Below are 19992 nucleotides of genomic sequence, written 5' to 3'. Positions count from 1 at the left end.
CAAAATGAATAGTTTATTATTTGTAATCGATTGGATTTAGAGTAATAACACTTCAAAAAATTGAATAATCAGTCATTCACGAATACGGCTGTGCGGGATCTCTAAAGTCTGGAAAAATTTTGTGATAAAAGAAGTTTTTCTCTTTGGGCAGAGACAAAATTTCCACAGGATTTTCGTAATGTCCAGCCGGATTCAACACAGTAATGCAGATACATTACTTACAACCACGTGATCAGCTGAAGTATTTTACTGAGAAGAGTCCGGCAGGTGCCAGAACTGAGAGCATCCTGATAAGGATAAATACATATTGTAAAAATTAAAACATTGCGCGGGTGTCAAAGTCGACAAGTTTTCAGATCAGAGAGTAGAAACATGGCATGCCAGCCTCCATGATTAGTTTACTTCAGAACGGAGCCATGAAAAGAAAATTTTTTTTTACATATCTCGTGGAAAACACCTGGTCACATACTCACAGCTAAGACTGCTAAAGCCTAACTACCTATGACAACATTTTTTCTGGTGGATAACACACAGTGAGCCAGGACCGAATACAGACAGTAAGGCAAGTCACTTGCCAGGCGCCTGCCTCGCTGATGGCAGGGGGTACACGTACCACTACGGCGCAAACAAGATGGCGATGTGAAGCAGCAGTCGGGGCAACTCCCTCGTTTAAAATGTGACAAATGTGAGTCAGACCAAACAGCTTTCTGACAGAGGCAGGGTGGTTAAAAATATACAACGGCCAAGCGAAGAAGTGTGACGGAGTGCTTCAGAATATAACAAGCAAACAGTTAAAACTAAATTTAAGCATGGATAACCTGAAAACCGAATACTCCAGGCCCAGATAATTGAGAGTTTATTGTAATTTTTTACCTTAAATGTGTACGCCAACACTATTGATAAAAAAAAAAAAAAAAAAGGAGAGTTAACTCCTGCAGAATAAAACATTATTAACAACGGATGGACAGTTCCAGAAGGTATATGAAGAATAAACACGAACAGCTGAGTAGTGGAAACGTAACCCTAGACAGACCCTCACCTGCAAGGAGTAGCTGATGGAAAGGCCTACGAGACCCGGGTCCACACTTTCCCGGCCCAGCACTGCAAACAGGGACGCAGCGAATATTATCAGGTTCCCCAAAGTCTCCAGTCGGATCGCCAGCCACCTGGGGACACCACACACGCAACTACAGCTCACACGCAGATGCATCATGTATCATGTATCATGTATTACCTACTGCAGTCCAACTTCTCAAGTATGTGCATACCGGTTGAAAAGTCTTACTTTTTAAATGGACTGCAGTACTCAATTCCAGACCAATGCAAACAAGCACACTCACAATCATTATCATCGTGGATTTCTTAATATTTTGCCATAATTATCAACACTGAATTACATTACAAGATTTGACATAACCCCAGGCTTTAAACAGAAGTTACAACTATAATTAGATATAATAAGTTAATGGTTCTATTTTTAAACCAATTTCATTATTAAAACAGAAGATTTTAATTTTGTTGTTTTTAATTTTTTTATATCCTTTTTATTCAAAAAATGAGCATTAAATTTTTTTTTTTTCATGATATATATGTCACCAAAATAATGTCACTAAAGATAACTAATATATGCTGCACTTTTACAATAAAATAAAATGTAATTCTAATCTTGTCAAGGTCTGAACGATTCAGGGGGGAAAAAAAACTGCCAAGTGTCTGTGTCTGAAAAAATTTACTAATGTCAGAAATACAAAAATGAGAAAATAGTGAGATGCTAGCTCATAGTAAAATTAATTTTTTTCCAATCCATTTACATGATACATTTTGGTACAAACTTCATGTTGAATAAATTACATTCACTGAATTTAAATGAACTATTTAAGGATTAAATTTTGGTGATATACCAACAGTTTTGAATCATTAGCTATATTCTAAGCAACATAAAGTTGCAAAACGTAAACAAAATGTTCAACTGAGAGACGGGCAGAGCCACCAACCTGTTGGCAATCATGCCAGGGTAGTAGCACATCTGGTTCGTATCTACTGTCTCCTCAGACTCTTTCTCGAACTTCTGCTGCAGACTGTAGGCTCGTATGGTCGAGGCACCTGTCATCACATCACTGAATCAATAACCTAGCAGTGTTCATGCACAACTTCAGGTCCCACAAAACACAAGACAAGAAAATATAGTACAACATACATGCACACACCAAGAACAGCATAGCTCACCATACAACATGGTGTAATAGCCACATTAAAAAAAAATAAATAAATAAATAAACCTATGCACTGCAGGAATTTAAAATATTGATATTCTGCCTCAGCAGGAACAGATTTATTAATTAATTTATTTCTTTGTATTTTTGGACATACGCCATTGCTGGAGTTTGTCCAGAAAGAACTATTCAAAGAACGTACATTAGAAATTAATTATGCATACTCATTATCAATTACTTAAGCCAGAACTAGAACAGCACCGATGGAGTTGGCACAATGGTAAAAAAATTGGACTTGCATTAAGAGGTTTAAATCCTGGACCAGAAATTCTAATTTTGGTTTTCCATTTCTTTTCAAAACTACTCCATGCAAATGCTGATATGGTTCTTAATGATAGGCCTTAGCTGATTCCTTCCCTAATTTCCTTGATATATTAGTTTGTCTCTGATGCTCTTCCTGCTGACAAGACTCCTAAATGGTCAGAAATATAATCCATAGATAGGCCATAAAGAATTGAACTGCACCTGTTATGCTTTCTCCAAAATGGGAGAAAATTGGTGATCTGGATATTGATTCTAGACGTTTAAGCTGTCTTGATGAAGCCACAAAAAATCTCTGAAATCACAGAAAATCACGACTTTTTAGTTTTTGATTGGTTCCTCATACTAAAACACATATTAGCAAAAGTTCATGAGTCACTATGATAACCAAAGTTTACACTGATCTGCATACTACAAACAAATAGGAATATTTGTGTTGCTACATAGATACAGTAAGTCCTCGGTTTACGTCGGGGTTACGTTCCTGAAAACCGCGACGTAAATAGAAACGACGCAAAATGAGCCATGTTTCATGCCACCGGCCGGCCACGGCCCAAGGTCGGCCGGAAGCGCTGGCATACAGACGTGACAACGGGCAATTTTATCAGCAAATGACAACCGACAGCGTGGGAAACAAGTCCAACTAGTACTTCTCAGCTTTATAGAATGGTTATTTAACCAGCTGCTTTATTACCTTTATTGATTGAAATATAAAAACAGATATATAGTACATACTGTACGTAAGAGCAGGAAGCGTCCCTCATGATGTATGATAAGATAAGGCGGTGAACGTGTAGCTTACGCTACATAGCATAAATTAACTACCGAAGGAAACAAAGAATTACAAACAAATTACATACAGTATTTTGGCTAAAATAAAGATTTACGGTCATTGTAAACGACATTGTGAATCGGCGACAACTTAAATTGAAACATGAGTACTCAAACATTAGCGACGTTAATCCGAAACGACGTAAATCGGTACGACGTAAATAGAGGACTTACTGTATAAAGAATAGAAAATATTAGTGCAAATGCTTTTACCACATAATGAACTCCGAACCTCAACCTATAAAGTTTAAGCCTATGCAAATATGAGTTGTTTTTTTTAGTTTGAATCAAATACAAATACCATATTATTCTCCAATACAAATAAATACTTAATACAAATAGAAAGAATGAGAATTAGAAATCCCACAAAAATTTTTTTTCCACATTATGTAACAAATACAGAGGGAAAGAAAAAGTAAATGTGTAGTATAGTGTCTTCTGGCAAATTAGACAAGAAATGCTAAAGTGAAATAATTTTTTAAAGAAAAAAAAAAATATATATATATATATATTTATTTATACTATAATGCTAACTTACCTTAAATTAACCACCCAAAATTTTACATCAGTTTCTATTTCCTTATGTTTCAAAACCTGCTACTCTACAAATTTTAGATAATTTCAATGAACTGCAAAATACAGAGAAATTCAATATTTATTTATATTTATACACACACACACGCACACACATATATATTTAAATGCTATGTTTCCAAATTAAGTGATTAAATGAGCTCATATTAACATGTTTAAAACCTAGTCATCACACATTTTCACTGTAAAAACAGCCAGGTAAACAGCATTCTAGTTTAACAATATTATGAAAATATAAAATCATTTCTGCTAATTTCATTTGATATTCAAAACCACTATTTTCCTTTTTTTTAAATCACAACTGTTTTGTCATAAATACAAGCAAATAAGCTGCTGCTGTATGTACCACATGGTGTTGAATCGATTGTGACTATTGATTTATATGCAATTGAAACTAAGCCATTCACTTCTTTTAATAGCCATCGTAATGGAGTCTCCATGTTTTGTGGTATTGTAGTCTATGGTTGTTGACATTTTATTTTTTCTCAAATAAAAATATTTTATTTTCCATTGGTGTATGACTCACTCAAATATTTGTAAGTAAATGAATATTCGTTATTTGAAAGTGTTAGTATTTGAGGTCAGATTGAATAGGAATAATAAACTATTCATATTCAAATTCAAAAATTCTGTTCAGTAGGACACTACCACTCTCTTTTCTGTCATCTATCACTCGCCAAGGCACCCAGCCGTCTCCAAGGCCTGGCGACCTGGGATCGACTCTTGCACCTCATTTTGTTTCTCGACACAGCGGTGGGGTGATTCCTCTCAGTAGCCGGACACCCAGCAACATTAATCTGCTTGGGGCACTGCCCACTGCAGATCCACCACTATGGTTGCCACACCCTGAACGCTTGAGCAGGACTGGAAGTATTCAGCGACATTGCTCCGCCGGGAAAACAGCCATGCCTGAGGATGAGGTGGTCAGTCAAGAACGCTAACCACAGCACACAGCAACGTGCGACTGGTCAGGCGGAGCTCGGCAGCTGCAGCTATGTACTTCATGCATCAACCCCTCTCTGCTTCTACATTAAGTCCTTATGCCCTTAAAGGCCACTAAAGGGGAGGCTGGTAGGCCAAACTAGGAACCGGATGGCCACACAACTTGCAGCCAAGGAGCCAAAATGCCCCGACAACACCACGAGCCAAGGCTCAGGGCGAAACCTTCTGCCTGGCATGCGCTCCCACTCGGCCAGTCATCAAAGACCCGGGCCCCCGCTCGGAGTAATCTGACCTGAGCCCACAATCCAGCTGTCCTGTGGTGGGACAGCGCAAAAGACAGGCAGCCTGACTGCCGGCGCACCCTCAGATGGGCAGGCGAGGAGAGCGACAATTTTGGCAGTAAAAAGAAGCTTAAAATAAATAAAAAATAAAAAAATTTTATTCCCCAAGCTAAAAAAGTTACTTAATTTCAGTAGATCCAATACCACCATTTTTTTTTTTTATATTTAAGAAATTTTATATAGTAACCCACAATTCTTTATAAAAAAAAAAAACTAACTAAACACTTCATCCAAAAAATGTTCGGCTGTATTTTTTACTGTCATATTTATAACTGTCTAATGGATATACATATAAATATTAAATGTTTTAGTTGCAATTATTTATTAAATTACTCTCACATATATTCATGTAGTAATGTTTTACGTATACATTTTAACTGTCATATAGCAAATTGTTGAAGCAAGCTGATCAACATTTTAATGCTTCACATGATTTTATTATTAAAAGTTTAAATTTTTAACGATGATGAAGATGAAATCTACAATTTTTAATGACAAAATTTGCTTTTTTATTACACTATAAAACCTTGGCTCTATCTATGACAAAACAGATGATGCAACAAAAAAATGGAACAAATGTAACTGAAGTTTACGGATTTGGAAGGAACTTTACAGTAAACGTAGTGATGGGTCGAGACTCGAAAAATCGAGCGAGTCGAGTCGAGCCGGCGAAACTAAACTCGACTCGAAAACCGAGTTGATTAAGATCGTGTCCTCGAGTCTCGTCAAAGTTTAGTTTTTGGCTCGACTATAATGTTGCACAATTTCCAATAGTGAAGGTAGGTACTTATCCGAAACCAGGCACTTTAAAATAAAATATAATGTATTATTTAGGCCTACCTAGTGGAAAACCTCTGATCCAACACTGAAAACCTTGAAAACGAAGTCGGAAGATTATTTTTGATCGTGTGTAACCGCAAACAGTGTATCCCATCCTTCAATATGCACTTAATATTAATAATTGCAACAAAATACCTTTATTTAACTATAACGGAATTTAAAAAATGTTCTCTAGATTCAGTCATGAACAAGACCACGTTAATATTTGGGCAGCTTTGGAAGTAAATAATATTTACTACTAACACTAGATAGCAGCCATTTTAACTCCGGGCCAATGGCCTACGTAAGTCATCATACAGCCAGGGAATGTTGCCACTTTGGCAAATTGATATCAACAATAATTGAAATCTCCAACCAGTTTTCCATGGCCGAACGGAAAATTGAGGCTGCTGAAGTTTATGTTTACACTTGAGTTTGCTTCGCCGGCGTCGTATTAATCATAAACGGTTTAGTATTAGTGGAATAGATATGTTTGTACGGCCTGGGACGTCAAAAAGTGACGAATAGAAATCAAAAGCAGAGATTTGGGAATTTTTTGAAAAATTTGATTATCAGACAGCTAAATGCAAGTGCTGCAAAAAATACAAGACTCAGTCATCATCAAATTCACGTCTGATTCGTCACTTGGATGTGCATTTTCACTTAAAGCGTCAGTATGAAGATTAAAAAAAAATACAAAAATCAAAATGTGTAGGGAAACCAATAATTCAAAGTTTTCATATTTAATTACATATATTATATTGAGAAATATTTAACTTAAATTTATTTCGCTCATCATTCTGCCACTTGAACCTCGCTAAGTTTGACTCATCTCAACAAATTTCCATGAGTTCGGCTCGAGTTCGACTCGAAGACAAATTTCTATGAGTTCGACTCGAGCTCGACTCGAAGATAAATTTCTTTGTTTAACTCGAACTCGACTCGATGCTGAAATAGGGTGACTCGACCCATCACTAAGTAAACGTGTTGTAAAATCTCTGAACTGAAACATTTTTTGTGTGGCCGGCATTAACAACTAACATTGGTAATTAACTATGATAATAAAGTAAACAAGACCACATTTCATCATCATTTTGAGAAAAGAAAAGAAGAAAAAAAAAGTTCTTTACAGTTCACAAGAATGTTTCCTACCTTTCACATGAGCCAAACTACAATGTTTTTTTCTTTCCTAGCCATTTAAATTAGTGATGTGCGAGTCTCGGCATCATCGAGAACGAGTCGAGACAGAAATTTTCTCGATCTCGTCTCGAGATGATTTTTTTGGCTCGGAATTTTCGAGAATTTTGTAAACAAGAAATAGGTTAGGTAATATAATATATTGAGGCAGCATTTTGCGTTGCGTGTTGAAATAATTAACATATCTTCAACGTAACGTAGATCGAATAAAATAAAATATACTTGTTACGATAGTATACACGATAAATTATTAAAAAGTTAAAAACGAACAACTTCCGTTCACAAGTCACTACATGAAACGGTAAACGTAAACAATGAATTGTGCTGTGGTTATCACATTAAATTACAGAAGAAAATTATTATTTTACGTTAATAAAACCAACATTAAAGTTAAAAATAAATCATTTTCGGTATCAATATCAAGTATCAACGTAAAACGGTACGGTAAAAAATAAAAATATAAACATGACTGCAGAATTCTTCCGAGATTGCATTTTGTTTTATGGCCTTAGGTTATACACACGGCCAGCAGTATATAACAAGCAACATGATGTTTAAATTGCGGTCCGTATCGATAGTGACATATCGATAGTGGTGAATGTTCAGACTTTCATGATCAAGTACCGTCCATGGCTCAAGGAAACTGTATAGACTATGGAGTCAATAACTTATGTTTACATACGACAGTAGGCAAATAAACTGTTGAGTGTAAAGGTAAAGTTGTAATTGCAATTGCAATTGTGGATACTTGATAAAATTATTGAATAATTATGGATGTTTGTCAGATTATTGAGTTTTACCTTTTTTGGATCATATTATCCTGTTAACTAAAGTACAGATTTCTCGATCTCGACTCGATTCTCGAGAATTTTTAAATTTCTTTCTCGATCTCGTCTCGAATTCAAAAAAGTCTTTCTCGCACATGCCTAATTTAAATTAATAACAACAATTAGTAAGTTGACTTTCTTTATAGAAAATTAATTCTTTAATTTCCTTAAGGCTCAATACATTACTCAATAAATACAGTTGACTTAGCCAGTGTTATCAGTTTTCAGCTTGATAATATTTTCCCACCAACCTGAATGAAGATGTAGATTATGGCAAGAGGCACTATCATAGACATAAACAGTGGTGTGGAGTAACTGATGACAAACAGCGTGGCAACCACCTAAAACAAACAACATGATACAAATTTGTATACTGAATTAACATTCATACCCAGGTGCAAAAAAATTAAATGTAACACTCTTAAAATCACAAAATTCACAATGCATCACCATTATAAACACTATGGGACAAAAAGGTCAAGACAACACCCCAGGTCTGGTTGTCAGACAATATAATCTGCGTTACAAATTTCCTCCAAACAATTTTTTTTATTGTTAAAAAAAAATCTAATTTGCACTCTTTCACAATACTATATATGTAAATGTTCCATACCAGAGCTAATCTCAAGAAAACAAAATGTAATAATCTAAAAATATATAAAATAGGATGTTGGTATGTATGGCATCGATAAACTCCTACACTGACTGATCGCAATGAAAGTTGGTACATCAAAGTGTGTTCAGTGACTTTTAAAAAGGACCATTTGTATATAATTCTCAATTGTTTGTGCTTGGAGCGTGGACATGTCTCAGTGTTTTTCTTTTTTGTTTGTTGGTTTGATGCGGACGAAACTTTCTCCTTGCTTGTGTGTTCAACAAAGGACAGTAAAAATTAAGATGGCCGCCTAGACACAAGTTGGTGCTGGGCGCTGATAGAATTCACCAATTTTCGGGTGAATTCTTTTACTTCCGTAGTCACTGAACAAAGTGTTTTTTCAAAGTTTTTTTTATACTATCAATTTTTTTTTTAACTTGCAGCTAGATGGCAATGCAGCACATCAACTTCTATACCGTTCAACGGACCTCCATGGGTAAACAGAAACTCATAGGTCATAAAAATGCAACAGTAATCGTGTGTCATTTCTCTATGTCCACCACACAGTCATGCAGTGCTATCCATTTTGCTTAAAAATTGCGGACAATAAATCACCCTGTGTTCAACCCGGGGCAATGCTGGGAACTGTAGCTAGTTTAATATGTTAACAAATTGTGTTCCTACTTGGTTTAGTTTCCAAGAATAACTTCCAAACGTGTTGTTATTAATAATTTCACATTGCTTCCATTTAGAAAGCAGGACAGCTCCAGCACACACCTCGAACATACAGAAGATCAAGTCGGAGAGCTGCTGCGGCAGGGAGGAATCCAGGATGTCGACGTCCTTGGAGAAGCGGCTGACGATGCGGCCGAGCGGGGGTGACGTCGAAGAACGTGAGGGGCGCGTGCAGAATGCCCTCCAGGGTGACGCTGTGCATGACCCGGGCGGCCACCCAGCAGCCCAGCCGGGGGCACAGGTCGCACACGAAGGTGGTGACCACCTGCCCCACCCCCATGAGGCCGTACACCCCCAGGTAGAGGTCCCGCGTCCCGGGGGGCATCGGGCCGCCGCCGTACTCGTTGGTCCAGGCGGACAGCCACAGGTTGGAGCCCACCAGCAGGCCTTGGAAGAGCACGTTGAACACGATGGTGAGGACGCACAGCAGGGGCCCCATGGTCCGCATGTAGTGGGAGTACACGCTCCACTTGACCTGTGCACGCACACACACACACAACTAACAACTTCTACACGCAAGTACAGGCAAGAATATATGGTGAACAGTGGAATTGGAGTCAATACACAGCCAAACATCAAAATGAAAGTCAATTCACACCACATTACAGAAATGCAAAGCAAAACACCAAAAACAGTAAAACCTTTTTGTTGCGACCCCATTTATTGCGACCACCTCTCTATTACAACCCAATTTCGAGGAACCGTGAAAAAATTGCCGAAAATCCGAAGAAAATCGGACAGAAAATAAGTTTCTTGTGGTGAGTAGCGTGTTACTGCGTTTCTCTTGCCGAGTGCTGTACTGTCGTAGGCAGCGCTTATCTAAAAATAGATACCACTTCCTGTCGACTGCTGTCAGCACTTAACAACCCCCATTCCACGTCCCTTTGCCGGCAGGGTGCAGATAAAGGTTTTTGTGGCAACGTGTTTACGTTTAGCTTTTTGCGAGTGTCTAGTGTGGTACGCAGTTAAGGCAAAGAAAGCTACCTGCTGGATTTCTCTTGATTTTGATTACTATCGGTTGACAATACACAGCGACCGACTGGATGCACGGCCGCCTCGACTTGTTTTAACTGCCGCAGCGATGTTTATTTTGACAGCTCAAGCAATTATCTTTTCCCGTGGGTTGATAGAAAAAGGTCGCTTCACCCAGCATAAAAAAAAAGGCTACGCCACTTATTGCCCACGCAGGAAACACACTGGCTGCCGTCTGTCTCCCTCGCATTTATCTTTCTTCTAACATTTCACGTCTCGCCTCTCGCGCGAGCAATAACAAAGCGACCACGCATTGGGCCGTTTTATGCTTTGTTTGGTGACAGCAGCTTGATTTTATTCGGTATATTTCTTTTCATAGGACCCTTGCTATTAAAATACATTCATATTTACGTTTGAAAGCTTTTAAATTCCTTGCCAGAGATGACTGAACTCGAACTTGGTGTGAAAAGTAACATATTTTGACATACTTTTTTGGGCGTGTTTGGTGGGGAGGGAGGGGTCCAAAAAGATTTACAACAGTCTTACCCCTCCCTCACCGCTTTAGTACCCCATTCATATTAGCCCAATTTTACGGGAGAAAGGAGGGTGAAATGAGCATTTTCTCACTGAATGTTTTTCAAAGGAGAGCGAAGTTCGGGTGTTATAAGGGAGGATACTAGATGGTTTGTGTGAGCTAGCCAGAGGGGAGGGCGTCATGAAGCTGCTGCCGCCAGCCACCAGGGCAAGCTTCGTGTGCGCCCACTCGCATTGCAGAACCTACAGCTGCCATATTTTTAAAGGAAATGTCTCATTATTTTTTTGTTATTCTTACATGAACATTATTCGAAGTATTAAAGCTGACACATATATCCGTTGTGTGTTAAAATTAACAGATTTTAATGATCTTTCATTTTTTTTTTTTTTTAATTTTTTTCTGATTTTCACATTTAAATGTCCAATTTTTTGACAGTTCCCGAGAATGTATTCGTAAAATCACTGCTTCGTTAAATCCGGGGTTCGTGACATCGGGGTTATAGTGTATTTAACTACGGCAAGCAGAAAACGTACTGTACATGTAAACTAACCAGTAAAAATAAACTGTCTTTTGACATATTTTCTTTAGAGGTGGCCTGTAGGCGACGGTCGTCATGAAGGTTGAAGTGGGTTTAAAGCAAAGCCGTCTAGCTTTGTGACAGCATCCTGCCATTGTACGGCTGGTTTGTTAGCGAGTAGCGGTTTTGGAAGTAGGGGGGGGGGGGGGGGGTTTGAATTGATCTGAAAATTTCGGAAAACATCTGTTACGTCCCTATTCCTTGGAACCGTGAGGGGTCGTTTCAGAGAGGTTTGACTATATAGTGAAATTCAACTTCATTACTCCATTTAGTCTATTAAAATATAGAAATCATATCATATCATATCACAGGCCTGCCGTTTTTACGGATTTTATCCGTTTTCACGGATATTTGAAGCTTAAAACGGACTAATGGATAAACGGCGACATTCACGGATATTTACGACACTTCGCCGATATTTTAATATTTGAATTTCGTTCGTGTAAATATTTACATTCAACTACCTATTTGAAGTTGTCAAACCATACAAGCATCCAACAGTAAAGCAAACACATTACGTGTAGCGCCATGAAACTTCCAATTGTTTAACCACAAACCAAAAACATTTACTCCCACATAGCGTTTCATGAAGTACAATATCTATGATTTCGGAGGAAATGTTTTTTGTTTGTTGAGTTAAACGCTAAGAAGTGTCATGGCGTCAGTAAACATAGGTATTTTTTGCCATTACAATGTTTTAGGTGCGTCATTTGTTTACAAACTTCTTACGTGATTTTTAAGTAGTAGTTTTGGTCTTAGCTGATTGTAATGGAGAAAAAACGAAAGGCTTCGCCGGACAGGTCACTTTATAAACAGCGTTATCATAAAGAATGGGAGCAAGAATTGAAATGGCTGAGGCGTGGCAAAACGGAATTTTCCGCCATTTGTTCGACTTGCAACTCGGAACTGAACGTGACAAAGGGCGGCTTGAAGACGCAAGTTCATGCGAAAAACCAACGAGCTGCTGATCAGAGTTGTTCTTTGACGAGTTTTGTAACCAAAACAAACAAAATAATTGATTCGGAACTGTTATGGGCGAACTTCGTTTGTGAAAACAATTTATCTGTGAAACTCAGTGATAATTTCACGAAACTTGTCCCGAAAATGTTTCCAGATAGTGAAATCGCAAGAAACTTTCCTTGTTCTCGCACTAAAACTAGCCAGATAATTATTCAATCTTTGCTTACATCAGCTGCAGATTATGTTACCTATGCAATTAAACACAATTTTTCACACTGATGATTGATGTATCAACTGATGGTACAGTCACTAGGCAGGTTGTAGTGTTAGCAAGGTTCTTTCCATCTGAGATTGTTGAAACTCATTTGTTCAAAGTAATGGCTTCGAGTGGTGCTGCAACTGGAGAAAATATGCTGTGGAAAGGGTTTTCAGCAATCTCAAAATGGTTAATACTGTTCACAGATCGTCAATGGAATCACCAATGTTAAATGCGCTGTTGCATTGCAGAATGATAACATCTGCAGGTCTTGCTCTCAAGCCCACTGACGAGATGCGGAAAAGAGCACAACATGAAAAAGTAGCTAGTTAATGATGTGAAATACATTTGTTTTTTTAAACTTGTAAATAACTTCAGTTGTATGGATGTATTTATAGTTTGTAAATAAGAAAAGCACCAAAGCCTATACTGAAGAGAAATTTTTAAATTACTTTTCATTTTATTGTGATACCAACTATTAGTTTTGGTAAATATGTAGTTGGGCGGAATTTGCGAAAAAAAAATGTTAAAAATCCGAAAATACTTTTATTCTAAGCTCTTTAACTTCCTCTTTTCATTAAAAGCGGTGGAGGTAAGATATTCCAAATAATTTCGGAGATATCGAATTTTTAAATTTCATCATATGTAGTTGAGCGGTATTTGCGGGGAAAAAATGTTAAAAATCCGAAAATACCTTTAGTAGATGCTCTTCAACTTCCTCTTTTCATTAAAAGCGGCGGGGATAAGAAATTCCAAATACTTTAGGAGATATCGAATTTTTAAATTTCATCACAATTATACCAGTGCATTCATGTGGCATTCTGCATTGTTTCTTGTTTACGAGTATCTATTTTTTTATTGGATAGTGATGTCACGTGATTGATTGTGATAGGCCAGAATTCAAATGAACCAATATGTGATTATTTAGTTCATTTATTGTTTTAAAACGGTGTTTAATTACTGCCTCCAAATTAGGCGAGTTTTTAACGTTTCTAATTTTAAAGTCTTATTTGTTATTGTTGCGCAAGTAATAAGTAACAAAAAAAGTTTACGTGAGTTATTACTGTTCATCCTTTGTCCCGGTTTGTTAGGTCAGGTCAGTTACATTATAAATACTTTAAAACTAAAGAACCATTGAAATAATTTCATATTATTTTTAATGTACGCTTAGTTTCAAAGTATTTATAATGTAACTGACCTGACCTAATCGACCATTTCCATTAATTAGGCATTCACAAACACACGGCAAAATAAAAAAATGGTGACGGTCGAATGATAAACACAGGTCTTGTATGCAAAATAAGAACGGCGATATCTCCTAAAGTATTTGGAATTTCTTATCTCCGCCGCTTTTAATGAAAAGAGGAAGTTGAAGAGCATCTAATTAAGGTATTTTCGGACTTTTAACAATTTTTTTTTTGCAAATACCACTCAACTACATATAATGAAATTTAAAAATTCGTTATCTTCTAAAGTATTTGTAATCTCTTACCTCCACCAATTTTAATGAAAAGAGGAAATTGAAGAGCGTCTAATAAAGTTATTTTCGGATTTTTAACATTTTTTTTCGCAAATACCGCTCAACTACATATTTACCTTAGTTTTGTAATGTAAGTGGCAAATCTTAAAAATCTTTACATTCATTTGATATTTTTTATTATGTTTTGGAATGCAATGTATATTTAAAATTACCGCGAAAAATAAATTATGTCAATTACGGCTATAAATTTTACAGGATTTTTAAATGCTGTAAATAGGATTTAGGAACCTAATTTGGTGCCAGGCCTGGCATAAAGTGTCACAGTATGAAATTAATGGGAAAACATGTTTTCCACTGCTTTGTAAACTTGCAAAGGCAATGCTTATTCTTCTACACAGCAATGCAGGGGTGGAAAAGATATTTAGTAAGCTCAACCTTATGAAGACAGCGCACAGGTCATGTCTTGAATCGCCAATGCTAAATGCTTTGTTGCGTATCTCTTCTAGGAAGAATATGGCAGAATTCCAGCCAACAGAAGAAATGACGAATAGGGCAAAATATCTGAAAAAGTGATATTTAAATACTGCCGGTGGTGAAGTGTAGGTTACGTGTGTGTGTGTGTGTGTGTAAATACTTGTATAAAGTGTTAAAAATTGAATTGTTTTGATTGAAGTATAGTTACGTACATTATGATCAAGTAATTTTCATAAAAATTGCATATTTTTTAATGTACAGGATTTTACAGGATATTTTATATTCAAAACAAGGATATTACAGGATATTTCACATTTAAATCAAGGATATTGTTTTCAAAGTGGTGGCAGCCCTGTCATATCATATCATATCATATATCTTAAGTTTAGGCTTCTATTTAAAAAACTTGAATATGATGTACTATGTAAAAAATCTTTTTATATTATCTGTGAATAGTTTTTTTAAAGTAAAGTAAATAAAAGCAGTCTATAGCTAAAGGCATTAAGAGAAACATCACAATGAAATGCAAAAGTCTATTATTTTGGACTTTCAACATTGCATATTGATTTTGTGATTCATATTAATAGTATAAAATAATAAAACTGTACAAAATGTAAAATTTTTATTTATGTAATGTATATTGGCACCAGAAATAAACTTAAACCACTCAATCAATCAAATATTATTTTTCCACTGCTTAAAAAGTAATGTAGATTTAGTAGCACTTGCAATAACAATATTTCTTGTTTTGATGTTTGAGTAATTTTATTTATTAATGCATAATACTGTTGATACTAAAAATAAAAATTATACTTGTCAAAATATGCCATAAAATTGGCTCGATACATTACAAAATATGTATACGCCATAGGTAATCCTAGAACAACAAGAAAACCTAGGTTTACCCAACTTTACTCAGCATTATTTAAGTTAGTTGGGTAAAGTCAGAATAATCACTAAAATAAATTTAGATTTGGCATCTACCCGTGAGCACCTAGGTCTACCCAATACTGACTGTGTAATGTTACAAAAACAGATTTCTTCAATTATATAATTCACAAACTCACGCTCATTGTCTGGCCTAATAATTAAGGATGCGCCAAAAGTACAAAATTTTTTCAAAAGTTTATGAAAAACTTCAACAGCTCTTTTAGCAGTTAACGCCTGTGGCTGCACAAACTTTGTCAAATGGTCTTGGCAAACCATTATTAATTTGGAGCCACCGCTAGGTTTAGACTGCATGCCAAATAATTCTACTTAACAACTTACTATTAATTTCTGTGGACAGCAGTGATTTGACAATAATTCCTTTTTTTGGGAAGACTTCAACTCTACAGTTTTTGTTGATGCGCTAGATTTTAAAAACTTGTAATTTTACATTACATAACTGAATAAATAAAAAACTCATCAGAATCATGTTTTTAAGTTTTACATGTCCAAATCATGCAGCTAACAAATGTTCCGCAACTTAAATCAATACTTTAATCATACTTTTTTGTATTGTTTGATGTAGTTCGTAGTTAACAATGACTTACGTTGCCCGTCTCTGCCTTCTCCTCCTCTATCAGCCTCTCCCCGGTGTTTGCAGATTCCTCAGCATCAAGCATCAAGCCTTTCAAACTGCCGCTGCCGAGCTGTTTGATGCTGTTGCTCTCGAGTGTGTCATGTGAGATTTGCCTGAGAATAGCAACATGTAACTAGTTCCTACCAGATACACTCCCAAGGTTCACCAGTCTTATCCAAGTAGGATAAGTAGGGCCATGAAAATATCGCGAAAAGATCCCGAGAGTAGCTGGAAGTTAAAACACTGTAGCATCGTCTGTGTTTCGTGATTGGGTGAGTTACTTTGAGGTGCATGTCAATTGTTACCACAACCAATCGCACTAATTCAGTGTGGAAGCAAACTCGTCATTAGTGGCTCGTGCAAACAAGGCAACGACTTCTCTCGCAGACGGCCGCCAATCACAAGAAAGAAACCGCTGGTATGGGTATACCTTGCAGTCTATTCGGCGTTCAGATTTTTTCGCGAAAATTTCCTGCCCCTAAGGATAAGAATGACAGTGGGTGGGAAATGGTTGCAAACACACTAGCTGACAACACACTAGCTATGTATGAAGCTCCATAGTGATGCAGAATGAGCATTAGCAGAGAAAAAAATTAGTGTCCAAAACTAAAGTGCTACAATATGTACTAGATATTTTTTTTAAATATAACAAAAAAATATCTGTGCATGTTTCAATTAACGTGATACTACAAACTAGCTGATATGAATATCTGATTGATGTCAAAATTACGATTTAGCATTGTCGAACTGAAGTCCTAAGGGGGGGGGGGGGGGGGGGGGGGGGGGTGTTTGGGAGTGTTTGACCTGCCGGGAATAAAAATCCGTAAAAATTAGACCAAGGAATTGCACAAGGGTGTAACACACAGCACACACAAAGACCAGTGTTCATTTTTTTTTACAATTCGAAAACTAGAAATATTATGATAATTAAATCGTAATACCGTATAAACCCACGTACCACTGCACCTTTTTTAAAAAAATCAGGTTCGAAAAAGTAGGGTGCGGGTGTTACATGGGTCTTGGGCCATTTTTGCACGGTGACGAAATAACGCCGGCGCGACTGGAGGTTGCTGCGATAGGCAAGAGGGGTAGGGGAAAAGGATAGGAAGGAAGCGGCAGACAGTCAAGGTCGCATTTCTCACAGCGTTGTCACACTGCAGCTTTGCTGGTTACAAACGTGTGCTCCCATGCATTGTCCTATCCTCATTTGCAAAGTACCCAGTGGTTTTACACGTGTGTTGGCTGCAAGTATTGTAATGAATCGTAAAAAGTTGCGTTCCTTCACAGTTTTGGAAATATTAAAAATAATCAGTGAAGCGGAAGAAATCGGTAACCGTGCCACTGGACGAAAATATGATGTCGACGAATCATGTGTGAGGGATTGGAGGAAAAGTAAAGACAAACTGCTTTCGGCCAGTGGCGATAGACGTGCGTTCTGTGGTGCGGTAGCAAAGTTTCCGGAGATAGAGGAAAAACTCTATGACTACGTACAACTGTGAGGAAGTTTAAGTCCGTTCTTGGCCGACGGCTGTGACATCATGTTATTCTTTTGTTAATTTTATTGTCTGTGTGATTTTTGTACGTCACTTTTATTCAAGCCTAATGCCGTATTTGTGTTAACCTAATTTATATTTTTATGTAGAATATGCCACATTTAGGCACAAGGTTTTTTATTATGCATGCAATAAAAATAGTTTTTATTATGCGTGGCTAGGACTCGCGTTATTTATCGTTTATTTGTTTGAACAAGGTCATTGCCCAGCGCACGGTAATGGACGCGGAAGATTGTAACTGTAAACAGCTGGGAGCTGGGCAAGGTCACGCGCACACACGGCATGTTATTGATCGCACGCGCCGATGCCACGTTCTACTCGCGGGATGTTGCCACATTGCAGTTGCCTGCATTCTGTACACTTTTAACACAAATGCCGAGGCTGTAGTAAGTAGCATAGTACTTTTTTTGGTAATTCTTTACGATTTGTTACTGTTTGAAAGGAAAATAAATCACGACTAAATTATTTTTTTTCCATGCAGATTTGCAATAAAAACATTTTTCCCAACCATGGCATTCTAAAAATAAGGGTGCGGATCTTACCCGGGGGCGGGTGGTACGTGGGTTTATACGGTATTTCAACAAGTAAACGTTTGCATATAAATTTACACTCCATTCCATCAATGCACTGCATATAAGTTAACAGGGAGCAATGGCCAATATGAAACAACTGGCACTGGGAAAATACAAACTATGATGAAATGAAAGAATTATTAATTGAAATTATGTTTTATTCAAATATATAGGCTGTTTTTGGCTTATAATGTCAGAGCAACAAACATTTCAGTTATGTTTGCTACATTTAAGTGTTTTCTGTGTAAGCATATAGGCATTAATAAATTTAATATGGGAGAGTAAAAATGTATTTTTGAAAATTAAGGCAGCTGATTTTTATTGCAAAATGTATAGTCAGTATTTTTTGTATTTCTAATTTTCCTTTTTCGTGCAAACGAGCACATGTCAGAGACTCAACATGTTGAGCAGGTTAGTGGTGAGGCAGTGTTTAGCACGAATCCGAGACTACCAACTCAAAAATAGCTACTTAATACTCAACTAAAACTTAAAATTTCCTAGACCAAAGTAACACAAATAGAAAAAAAACCAAGAACAGTTTTTAAAGATGCGCAATTTAACATTACACATATTTTTTTGTTATTTTGATTAACTGTGCCGAAATCAGTGTTTGCGTGGTCTATCATCACATGATCATATTTTTCAAGAGGCGAACCAACAATTTAACAACAAGTTTGAAAAAAACTGTCCAAACTGTATTTTACAAAGTTGACATTTTCACTTCTGTCTCTTGTAAAAATCATGGAGTCATCGTAACAGTAATTACACAACAGACATACTAGAAGCACGGTTTATGACAAGTATCTCACCGACTCAGGGACGTGTTGCGAGAGCGCCTGGAGTCCATGGAAGCTGTCTCCCAGGTATGCGGGAGGGATCCACTTAGCTTTGACTCCAAGTTTCCTGGGAACACGACCCCGTCTGGAACAATATCTACACCAAACAAAAAAATTTAAATAAAACACTGTTCATTTTTATCCCAGTAGCGCAGCTAGTCTTTCCAGTCATGCGATAGTAGAGCACCTGCCTCTAAACCAGGATGGCCAAGTGACTATCTCAAATTTCTCATATACAGTAAGTCCTCTATTTACGTCGTACCGATTTACATCGTTTCGGATTAACGTCGCTAATGTTTGAGTACTCATGTTTCAATTTAAGTTGTCGCCGATTCACAATAACGTCGTTTACAATGACCGTAAACCTTTATTTTAACCAAAACACCGTATATAATTCGTTTATAATTCTTTGTTTCCTTCGGTAGTTAATTTATGCTATGTAGCGTAAGCTACACGTTCACCGCCTTATCTTATCATACATCATGAGGGACGCTTCCTGCTCTCCGCGCGGTGATGCAATACTACCAGCCCGCCCGCTCGGCCACCCACGTATCTCGCACGTAGAAGTGTTATCTACTTCCCGCAACGACACAGCATTTTCTCCTACCCCTTTTCGTCCAACTCCTTGGCACTTCAGTCGCTATGATATCATTGAGTTGGCCGGAGTTTTAAACGTGCCGTTGTTAACTTGATCGTGATTAAATGCGTTTGTAGTAGGCCTACAGTATCAGCTCACTGCAATTTATGATTTTTTCTTCATAAGATTGTAACATTGCAGAACCCTGCCCTCCGAATTAA

General features: G+C 37.1%; 1 protein-coding gene across 1 annotated transcript in view; it reads right to left on the bottom strand.

Moving 5' to 3' along the window:
• Positions 1-19992, bottom strand: part of LOC134536793 (multidrug resistance-associated protein 1-like) — a 159665-nt gene that overhangs the window by 22336 nt on the left and 117337 nt on the right. The window contains 8 exon segments of the mRNA XM_063376723.1: positions 1040-1166; positions 1995-2103; positions 2739-2829; positions 8337-8426; positions 9458-9556; positions 9558-9890; positions 16205-16346; positions 19168-19291. Coding sequence (XP_063232793.1) covers positions 1040-1166; positions 1995-2103; positions 2739-2829; positions 8337-8426; positions 9458-9556; positions 9558-9890; positions 16205-16346; positions 19168-19291 — 1115 coding nt within the window.

The sequence above is a fragment of the Bacillus rossius genome, chromosome 11, assembly GCF_032445375.1.
Source record: "Bacillus rossius redtenbacheri isolate Brsri chromosome 11, Brsri_v3, whole genome shotgun sequence".
Taxonomy (NCBI): Eukaryota; Metazoa; Arthropoda; class Insecta; order Phasmatodea; family Bacillidae; genus Bacillus; species Bacillus rossius.
Note: the sequence above shows the minus strand (reverse complement) of the source record. Positions and strands in the feature narration are given on the sequence as shown.